We start from the raw sequence: 26,845 nt of genomic DNA, 5'->3' as shown, positions 1-26,845 counted from the left end.
CTGTTCTACACAAGAATTATGCCAATATTAATTGCTGCTGGTACCTTTAACATACAGGTGTTGCCTGCCCCTGGCTGAGGGGATTTACAGCAGGTAATGCAGATGAGCGTGTAACACAATATTTGCCATTTATCGGGGAGATAGGCGTGAATCTGTGTGTTAGGCTAATCCCTAGATCTGATAAATGTGTTGGCTTCTTTACCTCTTCCAATCCTGCCTGGGAGTTTTCCCAAATCCTCCTAATCTTCCCTAGCTAGAGAGTCAGCTCTGTGGCTATGTGCAGACTTGGGCCTCTGACACTGGGTAATGTCAGGGCCAGAACCTGATTGAACGTATTTATCATATTACCAGTGATTGGGCTAAATGGAAGAACCCCAGTGCTGCATGCTGAATACTGGAGGAGTTCCATTCAGATCGTATCTGCCGCACTCGGCTCCCTTTTCTTTAGGCCCATTGTCAGAGCAGCCAGCTCACTGCATCATTGCAGAGCAAATTTCATACCCGACAACAGTGACAAATGAGTCATTTGTAATCACTCCCTGCGGGCTCCAATTAGCCGAAAAAGTCTCTTTTTTATGGTATTGTAATTATTTTCCAGAGGCTGCAGTGAGTGCTTAGTATGGAGGCTTACCCAACTTAAACTGCAGCCACATTTAATGCAAAAATTACTTTTCTTCTGTAAAAAACAACATATTCCTAAATGTTGCATCATTATCATTATATCATATTCATTTAAATGAACATGTTCTGGGAGAACCTTGCATAAAATTCATCTCCTTTATCCTCAAAATTAAATATCTTCTTGCTCTGTTACATATATAATGATATAATATATGATATAATTATTGTCTTATTAAAATCTAAATCTTAAACATTCAGAGTCTGGATGAGAGACACTATTAATCCAAGGGCTAGTATCTATCTATTATCTATCTATCTGTCTGTTTATATGTCTATCTTTCAAACACAGAGTTCTTTTTGGTGTAAATATTAGTATTGACACAGCAAGATGCAATAGTTAAAGTTATAAAAATATATATATATATATATATATATATATATATATATATATATATATATATATATATATATATATATATATATATATATATATATATATATATATATTGCATGTTGCTATATTTATATTATAATTACACAAAAACATATACACACAAACATATATACTTGTGTGTGTAGTATGGGACCTGTTATCCAGAATGCTTAGGATCTGGGATTTTCCAAATAATGGATCTTCCCATACTTTGGATCTTCATACCATAAGCCTACTAGAAAATCATTTAAATATTAAATATATCCAATAAGCTGGTTTTGCTTTCAGTGATGATTAATTATATCTTAGCTTGGACCAAATACAAGGCATTGTTTTATTATTACGGAGAAAGAGGAAATCATTGGAGTCTATTGGAGACGGCCATTCCGTACTTCAGAGCTTTCTGGATAATTGGTTTATGGATGACGGATCCTATACCTGTATATATTTGCAGACAATTAGATAGACATTAAGATATTAGGAGCTAGGTTGCTTTCCCTTTGCATCATAATCATTCAGAATTAAAGGTCAAGCCATAAATATAAAATGTGACCATAAATAACATTAATACATTAGTTTGTTAGCAATTTAGACATATAGAAAGAGTGTATATATCTTAGTTGCACCAACAGAATCTGTTCCTAGTAATTCATTTAAAAAGATGTTTCACATTAGACTGCTCTTGTGCATATATATATATATATATATATATATTATATATATATATATATATATATATATATATATATATATATATATATATATATATAAACAGATATATATTTAATATAGTATATATATATATATTTGTGTGTGTATACATATATATATATATATATATATATATATATATATATATATATATATATATATATGTAATATATGTATTTGTTAGTATATATGTCAGTAATATAGAAAGAGTGTATATATCTTAGTAACAGCTACAGACTCTGCTCCTAGTAATTCATTTAAAAAGATGTTTCACATTAGACTGCTCCTGTGCGCATATATAAATGTATATAGCGAGATATATATATATATATATATATATATATATATATATATATATATATATATATATATATATATATATATATATGTATTATAATATTTATTTGTTAGTAATTTAGACTGTTATATAGAAAGAGTGTATATAACTTAGTTGCATCTACAGAATCTGCTCCTAGTTATTCATTTAAAAATATGTTTCACGTTAGACTGTTCCTGTTTGCATATATATTATACATATATATGCACACATAATATATAATTAAATTATAATATATAATTAAATTTAGAGGAGCACACTTTTTGTAAAGCAAATATATACACACAGACAAAGACGTGTGTTACATATATGATGCAGACAATAAAGAAAGATGCATGTGTGTTAAATGTAAACAATATATAACCCTCCTGTATACTCCATATTTTTATTTAACGCGCCCACCTTTCTATCTAAGTAAATAAATATATACTAATAATCCATGTAACAAGATAACGTTACGATCTACTTGGAACTTTCACAGTTCCTTGTTTATTTTTTTTCCCCCTCCCACAAATTCGTTGAATGTAATAGACAAAAGACAAAACTGTATTCTATAAGAATTTGGCCTATTTTTGATATTTTTTTTTGTTTATTTCTTGTGTCTTCATAGTAAACATTTTGTATAAGTGACAAACACGGGCATATGACCACATTTTCACAATCAAGAGATTTAAAGACAACAGTTACAATCACTCAAATTTATGCATTTTACTCAACACGGGTTATACATATTTTTGCAAGGTTTTACCTAGAAGTACAATCGTTTGTTTTTTTTTTTTTGTTTTTTTTTTTCTTTAACGTTTCACTACATTAAAAAAAAAAAAGAATATAAAATAAAATAAGGTAACCGACTGGTTAGTGAGCACATACATCAAAATCTACACAACACAAATTAAAGGCAGTATTCAGTTTTCCACCCTAAAACTTGTATTTTTTTTTCTAGTTTTATTTTTCCTCTTCTTAATGGACACTGCTGAAAACTGATATGGAGTTTAATATTATTCTTCTCGTCCTCTCATTGTTATGGTATCAGTAGGCTTGACTGCATGATCTACAACCCAATCTTTGGTCTAAAAGTAAACAAAACAAAAACCCAGCTTTTTTTTTTTTTGTCATGATGATGAAAGGATACATATTTAATGGGCAAAAAAATAGATATATTTATTGTGCAGTCGTATTGAAATGACAGTTAGATACAAATTAGCATTTTGCAGGCTGCTGAGAGTATATATAGTTTTTTTTTTGTTTTTTTTTTAGTATTGGTTGCTCGTCATTAAGAATATTTTTTTTAGCTAGTTCCAGTAATAATAATAATGATCATAATACTGCAGACATGGGAGTGGGGCTGTTTAACAGAAGTAGAATGCAGAGCAGTCACTAGTTTGGAGTCACACAAGACAAGGGTCACCACTATCACCACCAGCCTGGCTGCTCCCACATGACCCACTTGCTTGGACACCACACCTTATCTCAGCAATACAGAAGCCTAGAGACTCAACAAACGTACAGAAAATAAGGGGGGACTTCATAAAAAATACTTGTCTTTTTATGTATTTTTTTTTGTTTGTTTGTTCGCTTGCTTATGTTTTTTGTTTTCCTTTCACTTCTCATGTACAATGGAAATGTGTGTAAAACGTTCACTTACAGTCTTGTCCCATGATGTTAATGTATCAAAGAGTTGGACGAGGAGCCCTGATTTTGATGTGTGAAATAATCGGAGAGTCCTCCTGAAAGTCCTGTAGTGAAGCTTGGCAAGGCAGGTCTGAGGGACTCACAGGGGAGAGTGGAGGGAGCCTGGGGGGAGGTGGAGGATGAAGCCGCCCTGGCTGCCATAGAAGTGCTGCTTTGAGAGGTGATAGAGGGGTGAGGTACATGGGGGAAAAAGTAGCCCGTTTGTCCAGCCAAAAGGTTCACAGAGCAAGGGTTTAAGGAGTAGGTGCCTGAACAAGGCACAGGGAGGCCGCATGGCACTGAGGCAGCCAGGGCGGCTGCAGTAAGATGATGGGTGGCATAAGGGATCTCACCGTTGACCAGTCTGTCTACACTCAGGCCATTGGACGTGGAGAAAGAATGGTTGTTGCCCAGGGAGTTTTGAGTCAAGACTGAGCTGTAGGGCATGGGGTGGCTGGGGTAAGCTGAGGTGGTCCCATTGTAGCTCAGGGTGCTGCTGGCCCTTGGGTGGTGCAAGGAGAGGAAGGGGGACATGGGCCAGTACAGGGAGCCCGCTCTATCCATAAAGGTGAGTCCGGTGGAGGTGAGTCTGGCCCCGCGTTTAAACGCCAGCTTAGCCCTGGAGGTGGTCGATCTCCGGCGCAGTTTGCCGGTGGTGCCGCCAATGAACACATCGTCGCTGCTCGGGTCCAACATCCAGTAGTTGCCCTTGCCGGGGTCATCGTAATGCCGGGGCACCTTGACGAAGCACTTGTTGAGGCTGAGGTTGTGGCGGATGGAGTTCTGCCAGCCCTGCTTGTTCTCCCGGTAGTAAGGGAAGTTTTTCATGATGAACTCGTAGATGCCGTTCAGGGTGAGGCGTTTCTCCGGGCTCTGGCGGATGGCCATCATGATCAGGGCGTTGTAAGAGAACGGGGGTTTCTCGTATTTGCCGTTCTTCTTGTCGCCGCCGTCTTTGCCGCTGTCACCGTCTTTGCCGTCCACTTTCTTATCGTCGATCTTGTCCTTGTCTTCCCCCGGCAGCTCGGAGGCGGCTGGATCCCCCTTGCCCGGGGGTAGACTCTCTGTCTTCACTTCCAGGAGGCTCTTGTCCAGCTCGTCCTCTTCCTGGAGGGGTCGGTGGTGAGGCTGGAGGTGATGCTGCTGGGGCAGCTGGAGATGCTGCGGCTGCTGCTGGTGATGATGGTGATGGTGAGGCTGAGGGTGGTTGTCATTTTGCACGGCTTCAGGCACTAGGCTGTTGATACTGAACGATGACTTGGGGATCATTTTCACTTCCTTCCTATCCCCCATGTCCAACATATCACAAGGCTTTGCAGCAGGAACACTGGCGTCAAGTCGCAAAGTCGCAGCCGCAAGAACTCTTTCGCCACCGCTGTCTCGTAAGTCATGAAGCAAAAAAAAACCCAAAAAACAGAACGCGCGTAATATCGGCGTCAATTAAAGGTCTGCTCGGATGGCAGAGACATAGAAACAGAATCAGGGGAGGAAAAAAAAATATATGCAGCAAACTACTTCATGTCCCTTCAAAATAAACACAACAAGCGTCCCCTCTGTGCATCTAGAGTAAGACAGCTATAGCTACAATTAATTCCAGACCCACAGACACCAGCCTGGGGAAAAAAGAAGAATTTGCTTTAACCTTTGCATCTTGGATCCAATGAGAGAGCTCAGAGTGCACGGACGTTCCTTACTCCTCCAGCCAATCACAGGCCGCATACTTCCAAAGGCCCTCCCTCTTTCTCACTCTCCCTCCCCCCCAACTCCTTTGCCTTGCGGAGAGATATGGGAGGGAATCTCTTTACCTCTCCTCCTCCCCCTCTCTGCTTCTTTCCCTACCAAATATCTGCCATTGCTTTCATCCCACTGTATTGGACCATCTCACTTTTATACGTCAATATTTTCTCTTATTGATTAAAGTTTGTTTATACCTTTTTTTTTTTTTTTTTTTTTAGGGAGAAAATAACCATGGAGGGAAGAAAGTGGAAGAATCAAGGGACTACTTTTTCCAGCCTTGGGGGAAACTGAGGTTTTTTTTTTTTACTGAGCGATTGTAGCGATTTGATTTCCACAATTGAACAGTGTCGAATCGAGAGATTTCTTTATTTGTTCTAATACGTAACGATGTGGAAGGCGCCTCGTTTTGGGGGATTCTTTTAGGGGCAGGGGTGCATGTCTCTGTGTTTAGCAGGCGCTTCTCTGGGTTCAGGGAGGGAGCATTAACACATGTTTACGCTATAAAGCATGACAATCTGGCGTTTTACCTTCATTGTACTCATATTTTACTATCTGCAGCGATACCCCCCTTTTTCACGGTCAAATGGACCAGCTGCACCTTCAGTGGCTCTTCTAACAACAAGGGAGGGGGGGAGCTTGTTTCCTTTGCCTTATTCTGAGTGTTTTATTTCCCCCAGATCCCAAGCTATGATTAAACTAATGCTGTAAAACGTTAAATATCATCTGCCATTGAAATCATCGCTGCTTTCCCATCTTTAATTGTACAAATACGTTTCTTTCTCAACCAGGAATACCCCCATCCACCCCCTTTTGACTGTCAGGTGGGCCAGCTGCACCTTCCGCGGCCTTTCAGGGAGGGGAGGAGAGGCTTGATTTCTTTTGCTTTATTTTTTAAGTGTTTTTCTCAGATTCCACGCTATGATTATACCAACTCTGTAGAATGGTTAATATTATAAATTCATGAGTCTGAATTTCCAATCTTGCCTTGATTGTGGCGCCACGTATGGAATGATTAATATTATGTATGCATGATACACGCCAGTAGCCTTGATTATTTCTATAGGGAAAAAAAATCCACTGCAGAATGTGCCACTCATCTGCACCTCCCTAAGCTTTGTCTGTTTGTCTGCTCTATAAATAAATGTATATGTATACAGACATATCTTTATATCTATAGCTATGTCAATATATATATATATATATATATATATAAAATATATATCGTTATCATATATATATATATATATATATATATATATATATATATATATAAAAATATATATATCGTTATCATATATATATATATATATATATATATATATATATATATATATATATATATATATATATATATATATATATATATATATATGTCAATAGATAGATATATAGATATATATAGATAGATATATAAATAGATATAGATAGATAGATAGATAGATAGATAGATAGATAGATAGATAGATGATAGATAGATAGATAGATATTGCTGAGCCCTATGTATTCAGCGATTCTTTGCGTTTTCAATAGGATGTTGTGTGATTCCAACTGAATGACTTTGTGTCTTGCCACTGGGTGATTGCCTTATATTTTACAGTGTTTGTGTACTATTCCCTGCTCACCCCCAAACTGTCTAGTGCCAATAAAAGAAACCCATATTGTTGGTTGGAGAGGACTGTTACTTAGCTGCACCCCCAAACACCAAAAAATCTGCTCTGGGGCAGCACATACTGTGCAATATGGTAGGGGGAAATAAAACAGCAGCTCCACCAAAACCCATCAGTAAGTGATGGCCTTTCACAATCCACTAGCTCTAGCCTTAACCCTAAGTGACCCTCCTAGGTCTGATTTCTTAAATTACTGCACTTGGCTGACTTTTCTCCATCCAACATATTTCAGTTATTTTCTTAACACATTGCAAAAAGATTAAGCATCGTGATATATAATAGTTCAGAAGGACCCGCACTCCATGTATCCTGAATTAAACTTTTTTTATTGATCACTTTTTATTCACTATTATCAAGGCCCTAGTGGGCCGAAACGTTGGATAGGCACGTTTGATCAATAAAAACAAGTTTAATTTTATATATATATATATATATATATATATATATATATATACGCACAGAGTATTATATTATGTGAAAGCTGCAGACATGCAAATAGTTTAAGTAGCATTATGTATTATAAGATACAGATGTGGATGTACTGGCTGGATACTTTGTTTCACTCTACTGCTATTATCTATCTTTTCAATAGAAGTCTATCCACACATCATCTATGTATCGGTCTATAGTGATATGTTGAAATGCAGGTAAAACCATATGGTATTTATAGGAGAGTGCATGCAGCACCCTATACTTGAATTGCATCTGCACATATAGATTGTAGCGTGTGTGATTGTGTGTGCGCGCGATTATGTGTGTGTAAACAAAGCTCCATGACTTGAACGCATGTCGGTGCTAAAATAAACATGCAGGGGGGTTAGAGCCACGTAGAGTTAAGGTTGGCAATAGAGCCCATGTAGCTGCACACACCTCCTCACCTGGGGTAACTATAGGGACCCTACTAAGCTCCCATTCTTGCCTGACAAGATTTTAGTGTAACCGGATTCTTTTCGCGAGTACAGGTTAGATAAACAGTGAGTGATGTGGAGCAACTGCACTCTTTGTGCTCTGCTGTGCAGCGAGCAACGTGCTGATTAACACAGAAGGGGGAGAGAAAGCGAAATGAGCTGATTGCATGCTCATAAGAGCAAGCTGTCATTGAACTGCTTTTAAAATAGACACAGCTGGGTGTTTATGTTGAGAAATCGCTCGTGTTTTTGCTAATAGTGAAATAAGCATGATTTTGTATACCAAACATTTTCAGATCATTAAAATTTGTAATCTGCGCTGGTTTGTGACACAAAGAAAAGAAGAGATTCTTCTCCGAGTGAAATTTGCTGATATGATATTAACTCAATCAAGTTTGCGCAAAATGAGCTTTGTGCTGCCTAACAGTCTCTGCACCGGGCTATTATGCAGTATGGCAGCAGTCACTGCTGATGAGCTGTCTCTCAACAAATGCATTTCTAGCATGTTCTTATGGATTATCCATCTCTCCCTCTCTCTCTCTGACCCCCGCACCCTACACACTCTCTCATACTCTCCCACTGCCTTGTTATGTCCCTTTAAGGGGATTACACAGGGAGTTCGTCTAAAATAACTTTAATTAGGACCTAGACGGGGATTTTCTAAACCAAACTGCAATTGGTCTTCAGTGTGTTGTAGCTTTAGCCTGAAATTTAAAATGTTCCCTAGTTGTCGGGGTCCCTGACCCCCGCAAGGCCGCAACCAGAAATCAGATTATTCTGGAGGTTAGGGGATTACAGAGGGAGTTGGTCTAAAATAACTTTAACTGGGAGCTAGACGGGGATTTTCTAAACCAAATTGCAATTGGTCTTCAGTGTGTTGTAGCTTTAGCCGGAATTGATTCCCTATTTCTATTCCCTATAAATCAGATTATTCTGGAGGCTATTTTATTTAAAAGGATTATAGAGGGAGTCTAAAATAAATTTGCTAAACCAAATTGTAATTGGTCTTCAATGTGGGTAGTTTTAGCCTGAAATTTAAAGAGACACTGACACCAGAATTTTTTTTTTTTAATCTCTATCATAATATTATCTTATGCTATTTATAATTTTGCAATTTGCCTTATGCTTTTACATTACCTTTCTTACTACCCTGTTCCTAAATTAGGGGGCTGCCATATTTGTGCAGCAGTATTCTGTTAGCATTAGAAACTCTGACAGGTTGGCAAAAGAGTCAGGTTTTAGGAACTTCAAGTAACAATTACTTACAAAAGTAGAACTATTAGCTAAAAACGATCAACATGACTTATAGGCAAATTTTAATGCAGATTCATAGTTTGAAAAGAAAATTTTTAGTGTCAGTATCACTTTAAAAATGTTCCCTAGTTGTGGGGTCCCCAACCCCCGCAAAACCTCACCCTACAAATCAGATTATTCTGGAGGCGATTTTATTTTATTTTTTTTAAGATACATTTTAATATAGATCCCTATAAAATATCTTCCCAGCTTGTAAATCACACCCTGTTGCTAGGGCAGGAGAGACCTTAGCAACCATATAACAGCTTCAATTCCCGAGTGGAGAGCTGCAGAACGAAAAAAATAAATCTCAAAAACTACAAATAATGGGAAATAAAGATCGACATGCAAACCGGTTTAGCTTGGCAATTTCAGCATCGCGGTAAAGTGAATTTAAAGGTGAATTAACTCCCATAATTACAATTAACTGTTAATTTCCCCTGGCAGTTATACATCACGCGCCAGCCTTATATATTAATGTGGCATTTAATGGGGAGGAGGAGATTGTGGTGAAGATAATTTGTATATAGAAGCCTGTCCTTCATGGAGCAGAATTCTAACACAACAGGAGACCTATGGAGAAAAAAACCCCAACTCTACGGCTAGAATGGAAAACACAGGCCAACGGGGGTTTGCCATAGTCATTCAAGAAGGGACTGTTGAGATTGCAGTGTAGGTACTGGATTGCAGGTTCTGGTACTGCAGTTGGAGTGCAGGCGCAGCCCAAAAAGTCCAGTTTAAAATAACCAAGGCCTTTAGCACAAGCGGAGGTTAAAGAAGACCAATGAGTTGGAGTGCAGGCACATTCTGTACTGAACCCCCGGTTAGGCACAACCCTATCAAGAAAACGTGGTGATTGGAGTGCAGGCGCAATGTACATGGGGCCAGAGCACTTGCACCACAGATACCTGTACCTGTCAGCAGCTTTCTATAAAGCCTGGAGCACTTGATACGGTTCCCTCGCACTTAGTCTCTTTGTTTGGTGTCAGTTACCTGTAACTGCAAGATAAGGCCTGAAGTATTTGCAAACAGAAATGAAATTCCCCACCACCCCCTACATCCCCTTCTCATTCTGGCAGCTCCCAAGGAAGCGCTGGGCGCTAAACTCTACTCAGTCCCAGGATCAGGAGCAGCTCTACTACATCTTTGGCTTCTGAGATCTGGGACTGGGCTTGGGGTTTTATTATTTCACAGTGGGATCATTGTGTAATATATATATACAGTATATATACTGAAGGGTAGTAGTTGGGGGCTGATGAGTCATTCTGAGATTTTTGGGTGGAACAGTCTGTTTGCATGGACTTCCCAATCTATCAGTAAAATTTAAATTTCTATGGAGAGCCCAGATGCCATGAATGAAAATAATACCAAGGGGAGATCCTTCTAAAGGCTCTGGTTATTAGCCAATAAGAAGTGATTGGAGTTCTCTTGCTTGGAAGGAGTTGTGCTGAATTGAGGGAGGGATAGTCTCTTGTTTCTACTGAACTGCAACTCTCAACATCTCCAGAAATAAACTTTGCAATGAGTCACATCCTTGGCTCTGCCCAACCCCGGCCTTATTAGGACATCTTTATAGTGTTGGCTCACTCTCTCTTTCTGTCACAATCATTCGCTCACACAGACCTTATTTCTCTTTTTATTATTATTCTCTCTGCCTTTCTCATATACCCTCGTTCTCTCTCTCTCTCTCTCTCTCTCTCTCTCTCACTCTCTCTCTCTCTCTCTCTCTCTCTCTCTCTCTCTCACACACACATACACACGCACACACACATTCATCCTTTCTTACAGACACTTTCTCACTCAAACCCGACTCTCTAACAATCTCTAACTCCCTCCATGTACACACTGGCTCACATATACACGAATATACATAAAGACACAAATATAATCTGAAATATTTATGTAAAGAAAGGCACCTACACATTTGCACACACGTTCACGCTCATTCACACACTTTCACTCATTCATACTCACAAAGAAGTGTACACTTTCTTTTTTATTTCTCTTTATTTATTGTTTTTTCAACAAATACACACAGTTGTATCTTCATATTCTTCTCTAAGGAGTAAGATCTAACATTAACTATAAATCTAACAAATAAAAAGACACACACACACACAAAAAAAATAATTTTATACCTCCCAGGTTAGTTACTAGTAATGATAGTCTTAGATAATGTAGGCTTTATGTTTTGGTCTTATATTGCCAAAGTTGATAGGCTTTCTGTTACTGTATTATTATTTTCTAACTCCAAGTGTACACTTTCGTATAATTATTTACACACACACACAAGTTCATTTAGAAACACACACTCAATACACTCAAACATAGGGGAAAGTACTTACTAGCCTTTACACAAACACAGATACAGAAAAAGGGGCTTCACAATCACAATTAATTTAACACATATCTACAAACATTTACAAGTACAAAAACATCCACATTACACTTCAATTGTCAACGCAGTGCAGGTTCCCCAATGGCCACTTTCAAATGGTAAATACACAAAATCCAGGATGGAACAGCACCACCTGTCTTATGTAGAATAAAAATGCTTTTATTGCATAATTTCAGGGCAGTAGTGCCCATACTTTACTAGTGCAAGGTCTACTTTAGCTTTCTGTTCCATGGAAAATATTTCTTAAATGTTGAGAAAATGTATATTGTTATATTTAACAAACAACTATTTCCTATATAACCTCAACAGACTAAATATGTGAATGAGAAGAATAAAACAGGAGGGTGATTTAGACAAGCTGTTTGCTGACTGTGTCTTGAGATCTACTGATCACCAGCTAAAGGTCTACCTTTTGGGCGCTCCTGTTTTAGGGCAAGACAGCAACGTTTCGGGCCACCTTTGGCCCTTTATCAAGCTTTTTAAAGGGCCAAACGTGGCTGTAATGCCCTAAAATTATGCAATAAAGGCATTTTTATTCTACATAAGACAAGTGTTGCTGTTCCATCCTGGATGTTGTCTCTTACACACACACCTACAATTTCTCAGGCATTTACAGCAATTTATCTACACATTCCACCCACAAGGGCACATACACAATTGCACACACAACACAGACACACAAAAGTACTAATCTAAACTTGGGAGCTGATGATTCAGACGAGCTTGTTCCTGGCCTGTCATTTCCCCAACATCCCATCATAACATTATGGCACAGGCAGACTTGCCTGCAAACCGGGGAAGAAATTGAAAGGGGGAGGCAGTCAGGAGAGCCAGATAAAGAAAAGTGAGAGAGAAACTGAGTCAGACAGAGATGGAGAGATGGTTGGGGTGCGCACAAATTAGCACCAATATCCCACTGCGGTGGAGGCTCACCCAGTGCACATTTGCGCTGCGCAGCGACCATTAGCGCCTGCTCCTCAGTCAGTGCCCAGTTTCCGCCGCTTTACAACAGCGCAGCTTGCAGCAGCAGCCCCCGGGGCAACCCATAAGTGAATGAAGTGTGTAGCTGTGTATTTAGTGGAAAGTTTGTATGTGTGGGAGCTGCCTGCTGCTTAATTCCTGCTTGCGGCAGCTGAAGGAAATCTATAGGATGGAGGCGGGTAATGTAAGTGGGAGAGTCACTGATTTAATATCTTTTTGGAACACATTATGTATCTGGACGAGTTATTTCATTCACACACACGTCAGTTTCTCTCTCCAGCAGAAATACATATAATTGACTCCTCCAAAACCCAAAGCGGTTCAATTACAGGAGAGAAATTGCTGAAGGTGAAACCGTAAAAGGAGAGAGAGAAAGAAAGATGAATGGGAAGTTTAAACTTCAACTGAGACTCTGGGGGAGTTTGTTGAGAGGTTCCCAGCCTGGTGTGTTGCCATGATGTCCCAGTCTGCCCAATGTAGTGGAGTAACTACACTGGTGCCACTTCTACTCCTTACCGGGGGTAATAATAGGGGCTGGTATGTGCCAACGGTTACACTAATACACTGAAATGAGATACAACTCTTTCACTTCCTCATTGTTCTTCTAAAGTCCAACTTTAATGTTTCTTATTAAATAGCACAGGCCACACTGAACTGTCCGTAGCAGTGGGACTTGGGCAGGACAGTAGAAGTCGTGTTGGCAGTGGCACATTCTGAATTCTGACAGTTACATTAGCAATGTGATTAGCGATGCTCTCTGTTTGGAGCGCCAGTGCCACATTTAGCGCCTAATGGATTATACATACACAACAGTGGGTTTAGAGTTTGCAGTGTGCTGCTCCATACAATGGTTAAAGTTGCAGATATTATTTAGAGCTCACCATAAAAATGAAAATAAAATGAAATAAATGGTAATGCCTTTTTTTCCCATTGACAGTTTTTAATAAATATATATACACACACACAAGCAATATTGCAATTTATGGAAAGTACTATATAGAGGGAACATCTTGCACACATGCCCACATTAGTTATGAATTATTAAGATCACCATAAACAGACTGACTTACAGTTTCAAGTTTCCAATAAAATGTATCAATATTACATCATTATGAGACTGGGGGGTTTTACTGAAGCCTAAGTCTCCCTAAACCAACACCAAATCATTTTTTTTACAACCTCGAGATTTTAAATATGGAATAGCCACTTTATTTCACCCATCATTTATTCTGGACGGTATTATACATACAATTGGTAATATGCAATATTTATCCTATCATGTGCCCTCGGGTATAATACATGGAATTGGCCCTGTATGTATAGTGCCTTGTGTTATAGGGTATTATACATGAAATTGCCACTACACTACTATTAGTATTAGAAATGGAATAGGGAGTGTGCCTTGTCATGGGTTTTATACATTAAATTGTCACTGTATTAATTTAGTCATGTGTTCTGGGGTATTAAACATGGGATTATCACTGCATTTCTTCTGTCATTTGTTCTGGGGTATTATACATGGAATTGTCACTGCATTTATTCTATCTTGTGTTCTGGGGTATTGTACATGGAATTGTCACTGCATTTATTCTGTCTTGTGTCTTGGTGTATTATACATGGAATTGTCACTGCATTTAAGATGTCATGTCTCCTGGTGTATTATACATGGAATTGTCACTGCATTTATTCTGTCTTGGTGTATTATACATGGAATTGTCACTGCATTTATTCTGTCTTGTGTCTTGGTGTATTATACATGGAATTGTCACTGCATTTATTCTGATGTGTTCTGTCACTGCATTAAGTCTGTCGTGTTCTGGGGTATTATACAAGGAATTGTCACTGGATTTATTCTGCCATGTGTTCTGGGGTATTAAACATTGAATTGTCACTGCATTTATTCTGTCTTGTGTCTTGGTGTATTATCCATGGAATTGTCACTGCATTTAAACTGTCATGTCTCCTGCTGTATTATACATGGAATTGTCACTGCATTTGTTCTGTCTTGTGTCTTGGTGTATTAAACATGGAATTGTCACTGCATTTGTTCTGTCTTGTGTCTTGGTGTATTAAACATGGAATTGTCACTGCATTTGTTCTGTCTTGTGTCTTGGTGTATTATCCATGGAATTGTCACTGCATTTATACTGTCATGTCTCCTGGTGTATTATACATGGAATTGTCACTGCATTTATTCTGTTGTGTTCTGGGGTATTATACATGGAATTGTCACTGCATTTATTCTGTTGTGTTCTGGGGTATTATACATGGAATTGTCACTGTATTTATCTGTTGTGTTCTGGGGTATTATACATGGAATTGTGACTGCAGTAAGTCTGTCATGTGTTCTGGTGTATCATACAAGGAATTGTCACTGGATTTATTCTGCCATGTGTTCTGGGGTATTATACATGGAATTGTCACTGCATTTATTCTGTCTTGTGTTCTGGGGTAGTATGCATGGAATTGTCACTGCATTTATTCTGCCATGTGTTCTGGGGTAGCATACATGGAATTGGCCCTGGGATACTAATGTACCACATGTTTCATTAGCCTCCCCAAACACAACCATAACTCCAATGAAATCGTAGGTTAGCAATTCTATATTTTGGAGCTTACCAAGGTCAATAGCGCTGACATTGTGGAGCTGAACCATAAACTGTAGCAATGTTAAAGTTTACATATTTTTGAGCTTTCCAGGAACAGCAGCAACGTTGCATTGGGAGCTTAGCACACACGGTAACTATTGTATTGTTTGGAGCTTACCATGCACGAAAATATGTCTAAAAGTAACAAGGATATATTTTGGCGACTTAAATACACAGCATTTTGGAGATGAGCAGAAACGGACCACATTGGTTACATAAAACTCATATATAGGAGGTTATCATGTGGTGCATTTTTGGACAGGTTATTATAAAGACAAAGAGAGGGGGTACATGTTGGAGCTTACCATGTAGAGTAGCGCTTGGTATAGGGGTGGCCAGGAATATGAGGGTTTCTTTTCATCCAATAAGAAGAAATCCTAGTGAAATGAAAGACCCTGCAGTGTGAGAGCAAAGCAATGAGAGCGAGTGTGGCTCACACTGGGGTTATCTGATCACTGCCAGGCTAAGTAAGTATTTGCTGTGTTTAGGAAACAATAATCTAGGGAGGCTTCTAGGGAGTTATTACAGCAACTTTGAGTTAGACTAAAACCACTTTCACGTTGGTGCCAGAACAGACCAGATGTAGGAGATGTTAAGGTGCAATATAAACCTCTCCTGATCTATTTCTCGGCCGGGATTTCTCTGCTGCTGCCAGTGTTATTAGAATATCGCCCCAGCCTGCCCATTGCGCATTACAGCACTCAAAAATGATCATAGCCAGAGAGACTCAATAGGAATTCTAATGAAAATATATCATAGAGGCTGCTCTCGGCGGGTGAGCTCCAGGCAAGGATTAGTGGGGTCGCTTTATACAATGGCATACAAGTGCAATATGGGCAGATTTAACCCCCATCGATTGCCACATGTGATAGGAAAAAATGTCCCTTACCTTTACCGGCCAGCAAGGAGCTCAAGCCAAACACACACTGATATGGGGAGGGGGGAATAATAATAATTGATAAAATATATAAAAAATATATATATATAAATATAAAATAAAATCCTCATGTTTAGACCCTTATTATTCAATGTCACCCATTGGGTGTTGAGATATGAGCCTGACTGGCAGCTATTGTTTGTCTTACATATTGGGAAAGATAAAGTGAGATCTGCCCAGACACTGAGACTTTACAGATGCGCATTGTCCTCATCCCTGAAATATAAAATCAGGGTCTGCTGTGGGCATCTGGGTAACTCAATAGATATACACACAAGGGCTTGGGGCCCCTATAAACCTCCCCTTTCCTTAATTAAGGAATTAATGTATCTCCTGCTTCTGCTGGGACACTGGATGGATAGATAGACAAAGCAGATAGACAGACACTATAAAGATAAGTAATATAATAGACACAGCATAAAAAGATAGCTATTAGCAATGCATACAGCAATTAATATATATATATATATATATATATATATAGATATATATATATATATATATATATATATATATATATATATATATATAGATATATATATATATATATATATATATAGATATATATATATATATATATATAGATATATATATATATATATATATATATAGATATATATATAGATATATATATATATATATATATATATATATATATAAAATAAGAGAAAGAAAGATAGATTGTAGAAATAATTTAGAGAGATAAACAGATGACTTTCACATACTGGGAGCAACAGAGAGATAGGTAATAGTAATTAATGTAGATAGCTATCTAAATGGAGACAGATAGATAAATAGTGAGACAGAGAAGGACTAGGTGCTGCTTAGGTTTAAACACAGATAAGGTTGCTGCAACTCAGCCCACTAGGATGTCTGCCCCTCCGCCAATGCTTCCCCCAACCCCCGCTATGTTCGGGGAACTGTTTGTGGTTTTTTTTTAAAGATATATTTCTCCCCCCTTAAACAAAGAGCATGTTTAATGTCTTAACGAGGACATAACCATTAGTCATTATAATAATTGCACAGCCTCACCAGAAAATAAAAAAAAAACCCAAATAAATGGCTTTATTTGCTTTGATTTCAGTTTTATACCCCCCCCCCAAATGGGGTGCAGATCAAATTGATCTATTTATATCTCGGTGCAGAATCGCACAGACATAACATCAGCCGTTGTGCAACCACTGGGAGACTCGCTGGAAAAAAAATCGATACTATTTTCACGCAAAAACGATAATAACACGAGGTTCAGGTGTGGGAAGTGGGAGCCTCCTGTGAGCAACAAGCACCCAAGGCCTTTATATGTCTATCTATGTATAATCTATCGTCTATTTATCATCAATATATCTATATATATATCTATCTAATTATCTATCTATATATTATCTATTTAATCATCTATCTATCTATCTATCTATCTATCTATCTATCTATCTAAACATCTATCTATTTATCATCTATCTATCTATCTATCTATCTATCTATCTATCTATCTTTCTAATTATCTATCTCTCTCTCTCTCTCTCTCTCTCTCTCTCTCTCTCTCTCTCTCTCTATCTATCTATCTATCTAAACATCTATCTATTTATCATCTATCTATCTATCTATCTATCTATCTATCTATCTATTTATCATCAATATATCTATCTATCTATCTATCTATCTATCTATCTATCTATCTATCTATCTATCTATCTATTTATCATCTATCTATCTATCTATCTATCTATCTATCTATCTATCTAATTATCTATCTATCCATCTATCTATCTATCTATCTATCTATCTATCTATCTATCTATCTATCTATCTATCTATCTATCCACCCAAATATAATGCCATTACTATAACCCAAGGAAAACTCATTTCTTCACTGTATATTTCAGTATATGAAACCACAATAGTAATTCATATTTACAGTCCAAGCACATTACATCTGCATTCTGCATTATACTGGATTGCCAGGCATAAATAATATTTTCCCTTTGTTTGTTTAATACACTGTTACAGATGGAGTGTAGAATACCCGGTCACTAATCTCCAGCAATTTGCAAAGCTGAAATCTCCCTTAACTGCATTGTATGTTCATAAACACAGCCTGCAATAGTTTAATACAAGGCAGACCTCAGGCGAGGTTATTACACCTCAAGTAAAGGGAACAGAAGAACAGTATATAGATAATTGCCCTAATTACTAGGAGAACTGTAATTGGCTTTTTGTATATATTTTTTTTCTTTTCTGTTGCACTGTGTCTATATCCAACATCCCTTGATAAATATTATAACTGAACAACCTGTCTCTACATGTCCTTTTGTTTTGCAACGCATTATCCACAACAAAACCATTACATTAACAGGTATAATAGCATCCCAGAGCACGTTCAATATACACACACACACGAAATATCGCAGCTTAGAAAACATTAATTCAGGCAACAGCAGCAAATTCGGGAAAATTCGTTTAATGCCATGCGAAATAAAGGTTGATTTAGGCCTAGAATAAGCGAAATTAAATGGATAGATGAGAAAATATCTGGAGCATAATTTTAAAAATATTATGAATTGAAATAAATAAATATATATTTATATATATATATACATACATATATATCTACTGCGCTAAAATGTGGTTTACAATCAAATCCCTGGGCAGGGGAGGGACAGAAATCCTATTATGCCTAGTCATATTAAAGACAGGCGAATTTACTCTAAACGAAGGAAGAGTGCTGAATGTATAATTGGGAGTAATCATGTTACTGTTTGAATAAAAATGACACAGGGTGTTTAACACTGACAACAACATGTTTAGAAATAAGCTATTTATTCAAACAGTGTGTGTTTTTTTTTTAATTCACAAGCATGTGGAGATGAAACACATTTTCAGTTTACGAATTTGAATTTTCTTGTAAATGAAGAGAATTAAATAGAGAGAGAGAAATATTATTTGTTTTAACCATCCAAGCCCAGATAAATCTTTTCTTTTTTTTTTTTACCCAACACAAAGATTTCTCAAAGTGCCGGAATGGCGCCACCTATTGGGTCTGTCATTCACTTGCCAACTTTCATTCTTACAAAGAGTAAAAATCAAAAGGCTTCTTTTTTTTGCACTTATATCAAATTATTATTTCTAGACGGGCCTCTTTTTTTTTTTTTTTGTATCTTAACGATTGTTCGAGGAGAAATCGCTCAGCTCTCAAAATCGTTTTTCCCAAAAACAAACAGTTGTTTTGGAATCTTTTTATTGCCTGGTAATTATTTCGGTTATGGAAGCGCAAACAAACTTGAGCACAGACAAATAAGCAGTCACTAAATAGCAGGGATTAATAAGAAAATACAACGTTTACATGTGTTCAGTTGTTTAAGGGCTGATATTAATACAATCTATTGCAATTAATCAAAAAAAGTGTATATATATATTTACATACATATTTAATTTAATTGGTTTGTATTTGTTCTGCCACATTAAAATAATAAATATACAGCAGTGAACAGGCTTACAAAATAATCTACTTGTTTTCAAAAATATCTTCTTTTCAGAAAAAGGAACTGGCTGCGTTTTGTATTTATTTTTCCAATTTCCTGCCGTTTGGTCTAAAATATGACTTATTTGTTGAAATCTAGCGATTTCCCGTGAATGAATTGCCCAAATCTACACCCATGACAGAAGGATTAATAGCCTGACAGTTTTTAATTCTGTATTTGGGTTCACAAAGTAAGATAGTGCCCAAATGCGTAAAAGCGCAAATGTTAAATTCCTTTGTAAAACCCCAAATGGTTTTATTTTTTTTTCTCCCCTTGTCCCAGATGCCCACAATTACCTTTCAACAAAAATATGGCATGACATGAGTTTTAATCTTCCCCCTGGAATTGATGGGCACCCTGACAGCAACAAGGGTTAACTAAGGACCAGAGATGCGCACCCGGGCTTTAACCCAATTAGCCAGAGAATTTTCTCTCCTTTCTTTATAATCGATGATTTACTCCAAAAAAAAAAATGTTTTTTTAATGGTCGCCCCACTAATCTTCCCCCCTCCCTTCTGGGAATAATACCTATCATGAATTGGCCTTGAACTTTCCCAGTTCCCTTTCTCTGGGAACACAATACTTTATTCACACTTTATAACGCCTGTGAGAAGAAAAGGGGAAATAAAGAACTCCATCCTATTTGCTTTTGTGCCACTCACATACACTGATCCCAAATGTTGCCAAGGGCTCTGGGAGTCCTCTCCTGGGCCTATTACCAGGCAGATGTTGGGCCCTTATACGTGTGCAGGCTGCTAATGGCTACTATTATCACAACAGGGAAGGGCTGGGATGGGGGGGCTACTTGGAGTGAGTCCCTGAAACTGCTCACACTTCCCTGGGATCTTCCCCCCTCAAGTTGGAAGGTCATTTTCCCAGAGCTCCTCACCCATAACAGGCAGGATTATTAAAAAGACACATGTAGTCCTTGTTCTTCCTACACTCCATGGGGATTCTGGGTTCTATTTAGAGGAGTTGGGGGGCAAGTTGATTGAGACTGTTTGGGATGCAGAGAGTTTGTGTCCATGCCAGCACCCCTCATAGGTCACTACAAGGAAGGGGGAGGACCCCTTTAAGTCTTCTATTGCTTTTGTCAGCCCCCAAAATAAGAATAAGTTAAGGAAGCAGCAGCAGTTCCAGCCCAGAAGGACACACCGGTCTCAACTCATCAGGCATCTGTCACAAGAATCAGTAGAGGGAACAAAACAGGCACTGAGAGGTGACAGCTACTAATGCACAGCACTTTAGAAGCGATGAAAGTTTGGGTGCTGGGCTCATCAGTGCTGCTGGCATGAAATTCCCCCTGTCTCTACTTGGCAGGCAACACGGAGGCACAGGCAGCAGCCTTCAAAATATCACACACACACACACACACACATACACACACATACACACAATAAGATGACAGAAGGCACATACTAATGCAATTACACAGCCAGACCACAACAGTGCCGAGGCATAAAATAACATTTAAAATGCAGTCACACACACAATATTTGGCTAATTCTGTGTCTGGCTGATTAACTGATCCGTTACATGCTTAGCCCACATTCACTACTTCCCAATGAGCAAGCTGGGTCATCTGGCCAGGTAGTAACCCTCATCTGCACAGCTCGGGCGCCCCCTAGCGGCCAGTCCAATTTAAAGCGCCTTCACGCTGCTAATCCAGGTTTGCGCCTTCCAGGTATAAACGGATAAATATCTAAATCTATATACCGTGTTGTGTTGATTAGAAAAGAGAAAATTGCTGGGGAAGGTATCCATATCCAACAGTATGTGTAGTCATCGGACGCTGGCCTTGAGAGCTTGCAATTTAAATGCGACAAACGTGGTCAGGAAATCGAATTACATTTTATGGAATGCGTATAATTATCCCACCGGTTGCCATATAAATGAAACACTCTATCTGTTATATCTGTTATCGGGACATTGCAACTAAATGTAATATTGTCAGGCTATTTGCTAAGCTTAAAAACGTGGTTTTAAGCAATATTAATAACAAAAATAACACCAGATCAGTGCTGGTTATACAGAAAAAATATAGTTGCACACACATTCTATCTATCTATCTATCTATCTATCTATCTATCTATCTATCTATCTATCTATCTATCTATCTATCTATCTGATAATATATCATCTATCTATCTTTCTATCTATCTAATAATATACCATTTATCTATCTATCTATCTATCTATCTATCTATCTATCTATCTATCTATCTATCTATCTATCTGATAATATATCATCTATCTATCTTTCTATCTATCTAATAATATACCATTTATCTATCTATCTATCTATCTATCTATCTATCTATCTATCTATCTATCTATCTATCTATCTATCCATCCATCCATGCATTCATCCATTATCTATCTATCTATCTATCTATCTATCTATCTATCTATCTATCTATCTATCTATCTATCTATCTAATCTATCTATCTATCTATCATCTCTCTCTCTCTCTCTCTCTCTCTCTCTCTCTCTCTCTCTCTCTCTCTCTCTCTCTCTCTCTATCTATCTATCATCTATCTATCTAATCATAAATCTAGGAAATCTACTAATTATATTTCATGGAAAGGCATATAATTATCCCCACATCTTTCCATATAAATAAAACAATTGATCTAATCCTATTTCTATCTTGTAATCTATCAATCTATCTCATGTTGAATTATATTTATAAAATATACGTTTCTTTCGTGTATAAAACTTATATAATATTATTCTATCGTTTTATGTATATATCTCGAGAATAGAAGAAGAGTAGACCTACCCCTCTCCTGATAGTAAATTATTTGTATTTATTTGTATCCTAAAACGAACCACAAATGATTATTTGTTAGCATGTAATTAGTGGTGGGCAGGTAGATAGATATTCGTTCATTTGCTTTGTGCTTGTGAACAAATCATTAGGGCCAGAAGGAGCTACAGTGTAGAAGGTGAGTACATTTTAGTCGCAGAGAATTGGGGGGGATCGCACAGACCCCGCAGTAAAGAAACAGAAGGCTAATTGCTATATCCACTGTATCCAGCGTCCCAGTAGACAAAATAGACACCGATCTCACCAAGAAAGATTTGACATATTTGTAACAATAAACAGGGGCGTATTCCCATAGCCTGCTTACGAGGTGCTTGCTGTGTAGGTGCTAATTATTTCACTAGGACACAACCAGACCCTTATCTCGTTCTCCGGATACTGTTTTGTGAGAATCCAAAAAAAAAGAAAAATGATGTTGCGTCAGAATCTGTTTGTAGCCAGACGATTTTGTATTCCTGGCACAGTTTCTAATTGATTTGTTTGTTTTTTTTTAAAAAAAATAAATAAATGTCATATTAATAAACCTGAAATGGAAATAAAATCTCACACTTTACTAGGAAATATATATTTATATCTGTATTTTTTTTTATTATTATTATTCGTGTCTTTACTAATTTCTCCCTTTCCACCAAAGCACGAATGATTTGAGTCATTTAGTAAGGAGAAGCGTATTTCCTTGGGATGAGACCAGTAAATGAATTATTAGTGTTATTTATAGATCCCATGGCAGTACAGATCAGCACACATTTATTACAAGTACAAGCCACACGTGCCTAAACACTTTCCATGTATAATTATATTTCCCTCCCAAACATAAGATCCATTAAGGCCAAATAAAGCGATTGCACGGATTAGTACAGTAAGTCCATTTACATTAGCACATCTAAAGCCCCTGCATTTATTAGTGTGGGGGCTTCATCCAGACTGGAGGCTTTAAATCGTTCTCTTTCTCTGGCAAATCAGCGTGCAAAGGATTTAAACAATTAATTACATTTCAGATTGATACAGGCGCCCAGAATAACTGTTACCTACGAATCTGCCAAACGGTGTCATGTGCAGGGAAGCAAAATGACATTGATTAGGGTGTAGATTAATTACCCAGTATATACTGTATACATAGACCTTATTACATTAAATATTACACCATGCTACTGCAAATGATTTGATTTTTATTTCCCCAGCACACACTGGAATATTATAATATCACACTTTGTGTCTCTCACACACTCACGACCTTCACACACACTCACAAGAGAGTTTATCTAGTGCATTTTTATTTACCAGCATGCATTTATAAAATAAACAACATACTGTGGGTGGAAGTTAAAAGGCTTCGCATTAACCCTGCCTGTATATTTAATAACAGTGAGCGCCTGTATTCTATTAAAATATGATATACTCCATATGTACCTGTAAAATAAGTGATTAGATACTCTGCAATGAAAGTAGAAAGGCACTCCATACTATTTAGCATATTGCACATTAAACATAAGCATACAAAATAACATTATGCAGTATCCCATTGCATTCCTCTGCATTTTAGTTTATAGAAGTACACACATATATATATCTATATCTATATATATAGAGATAGATATAGATATATATATATAGATATATATATATCTATCTATATCTATCTATCTATCTATCTATCTATCTATCTATCTATCTATCTATCTATCTATCTATATATATATCTATTTACCTTGACGTGGTATGGTGGCTTATCAATTTTATGATCATAACTTTGTAACAAAATAACCCCTGTTTTGGGTACATATGCAATAGCATTTATTATACTTATATATACTTTAAAGCCTTTAGAGTGCTCCCACAACCCCCCTGTTTTGATATTATATCTATCTATCTATCTATCTATCTATCTATCTATCTATCTATCTATATATATATATATATATATCTATATATATATATATATATATATATATATATATATATATATATATATATATATCTATATATATATATATATATATATATATATATATATATATATATATATATATACACACACACACATATATAGAAATATGTACTTCTATAAACTAAAATTCAGGGGTAGATATATATATATATATATATATATATATATATATATATATATATATATATATATATATATATATATATCTACACCCCTGAATTTTAGTTTATAGAAGTACATATTTCTATATATGTGTGTGTGTATATATATATATATATATATATATATATATATATATATATATATATATATATATATATATATATATATTTGTATATATTAATCTATATATATCCATACTACTTAGCATATTGCACATTAAACATAAGCATACATAATAACATTATGCAGTATCCCATTGCATTCCTCTGCATTTTAGTTTATAGAAGTATATATATATACATAAATATGTACTTCTATAAACTAAAATTCAGGGGAATGTATATATATTTGTACATATTAATCTATATATATATATATATATATATATATATATATATATATATATATATATATATATATATATATATATATATATATATATATATATATATATATATATATATATATATACATACAGAGAACTAGCCCTGCTAATGTCATTTGGAATAGACTTTCACCCTGTTGGTACAAGTTACAATAACCTTACACACTAGTAGTGCCTTTGAAACACACGTTTGCCGGGGTGCACATTAACATGTGTATATACTGAGGTGTAGGTTTGTGTAACACACTAAATAGTGGAATATAATTAACATTGGCTGCTATTTAACATGGTGGCGCAACTGGTTCGGAATTACAGCGTTTAGCGCCTTTCGGACAAACAGGGAACTGTAGTTTAATATAATGACAATATACACTTTCTTCACTTACATATATCCATTGAAAATATTTGTTAAAAAGAAAAACCAACACAACTGTCAGTTTTAGCAAAAGGGCAGCCGGTGACAATTCTATTTTGCTTTTATTCGAAAAATTCTCGGACTGACTTCAAGTATTCTATAAAGGGAAAGTCAGAAGCTAAAGATACGCCTCAGCCAGGGAAAATATTAAGTTCTTTGCATTTGTGTCTATGGAATGATGCGGCAGTTTAACTCACGTTGCGCGTTTCTTTCAGTCGTTGCCCCCGATTCACTAAAACAGCGTTACCAATTCCTCCTTATTTAGCTCTCAGAATTTTGAGTTCTTCTATTCAAGATAATCATTCCCCATTGGCTGAACCTTTTGGTTGTCATTATGACTTGGGCAGGAAATAACCTCTAAATGTCAGATAATCACTCCAGTCACTAAACTAAGACCTACTAATGATGAGCAAAATGTAAGACTAGGTCAGACCTGGTATTGATACTGAATAAAACAGTTTAATTAAAAAGGGACCAACTATCACTGTCCACACTCACATCTGGCCTATTAAAGGGGTTGTTGTTTTGAATTAACTTTTAGTTTGATGTAGAGAGACAATTTGCAATTGGTTTTCAGTTTTTATTATTTGTGGTTTTTGAGTTATTTAGCTTTTATTCAGCTGCTGCAATTTCACCAATCTGGTTGCTAGGGTCCAAATGACCCTAGCAACCATACACTGATTTCAATAAGAGACTGGAATATGAATAGGAGAGGCCTGATTAGAAAGTAGCAATAACAATACATTTGTAGCCTTAAAGCAGAGACACACAGTCGGGGATTCAGGGAGATTAGTCGCCCAGCGACAAATCTCCTTTTATTCGGGCGACTAATCTCCATGAACTGCCTTCCCGCCGGCTAGAATGTAAATCACTGGCGGGATGGCACTTGGAGTGCTTTGTTTTATGAAGTTGCCTGAAGTTTCCTTGTGAGGCAGAGCATTTGTGTTTAGATGGGGTCAGTGACCCCCATTTGAAAGCTGGAAAGAGAAAGGAAAAGATGGCAAAAAAAAAAAAAAACGAAATAAAAAATAAATAATGAAGGCCAATATAAAAGTTGCTTTGGTCATTCTATAACATACTAAAAATTAACTTGAAGGTGAACCACAGGTTCAACCATAATGCATTGTTTTCACCAACAATGCACTGGAGGTGTCTGTCTTTTTAAATCCCAGTGCTATTAAAGGGGGTTGTTCACTTTTAAGATAACTTTCAGTATGATGTAGAGCGTGGACTACTGGAGCAAAGGC

General features: G+C 36.8%; 1 protein-coding gene and 1 long non-coding RNA gene across 3 annotated transcripts in view; both read right to left on the bottom strand.

Annotated features, from left to right (window-relative positions):
- Positions 1-1,033, bottom strand: part of LOC121397144 — a 31,240-nt gene extending 30,207 nt beyond the window's left edge. For both annotated transcript variants that reach the window (XR_005963498.1, XR_005963499.1), the window contains exon 1: positions 1-1,033. This exon is cut by the window's left edge. This is a non-coding gene — a long non-coding RNA (uncharacterized LOC121397144).
- Positions 1,034-3,754: 2,721 nt separating this feature from the next.
- Positions 3,755-5,367, bottom strand: foxg1.L (forkhead box G1 L homeolog; the record flags this gene model as incomplete). The annotated part of the gene is given in 1 exon segment (NM_001085696.1): positions 3,755-5,367. A coding segment is annotated over 1 exon segment (1,311 nt). The 3' UTR covers positions 3,755-3,764.
- Positions 5,368-26,845: the final 21,478 nt, after the last annotated feature.

This window comes from Xenopus laevis, chromosome 8L, assembly GCF_017654675.1.
Source record: "Xenopus laevis strain J_2021 chromosome 8L, Xenopus_laevis_v10.1, whole genome shotgun sequence".
NCBI lineage: Eukaryota > Metazoa > Chordata > Amphibia > Anura > Pipidae > Xenopus > Xenopus laevis.
Note: the sequence above shows the minus strand (reverse complement) of the source record. Positions and strands in the feature narration are given on the sequence as shown.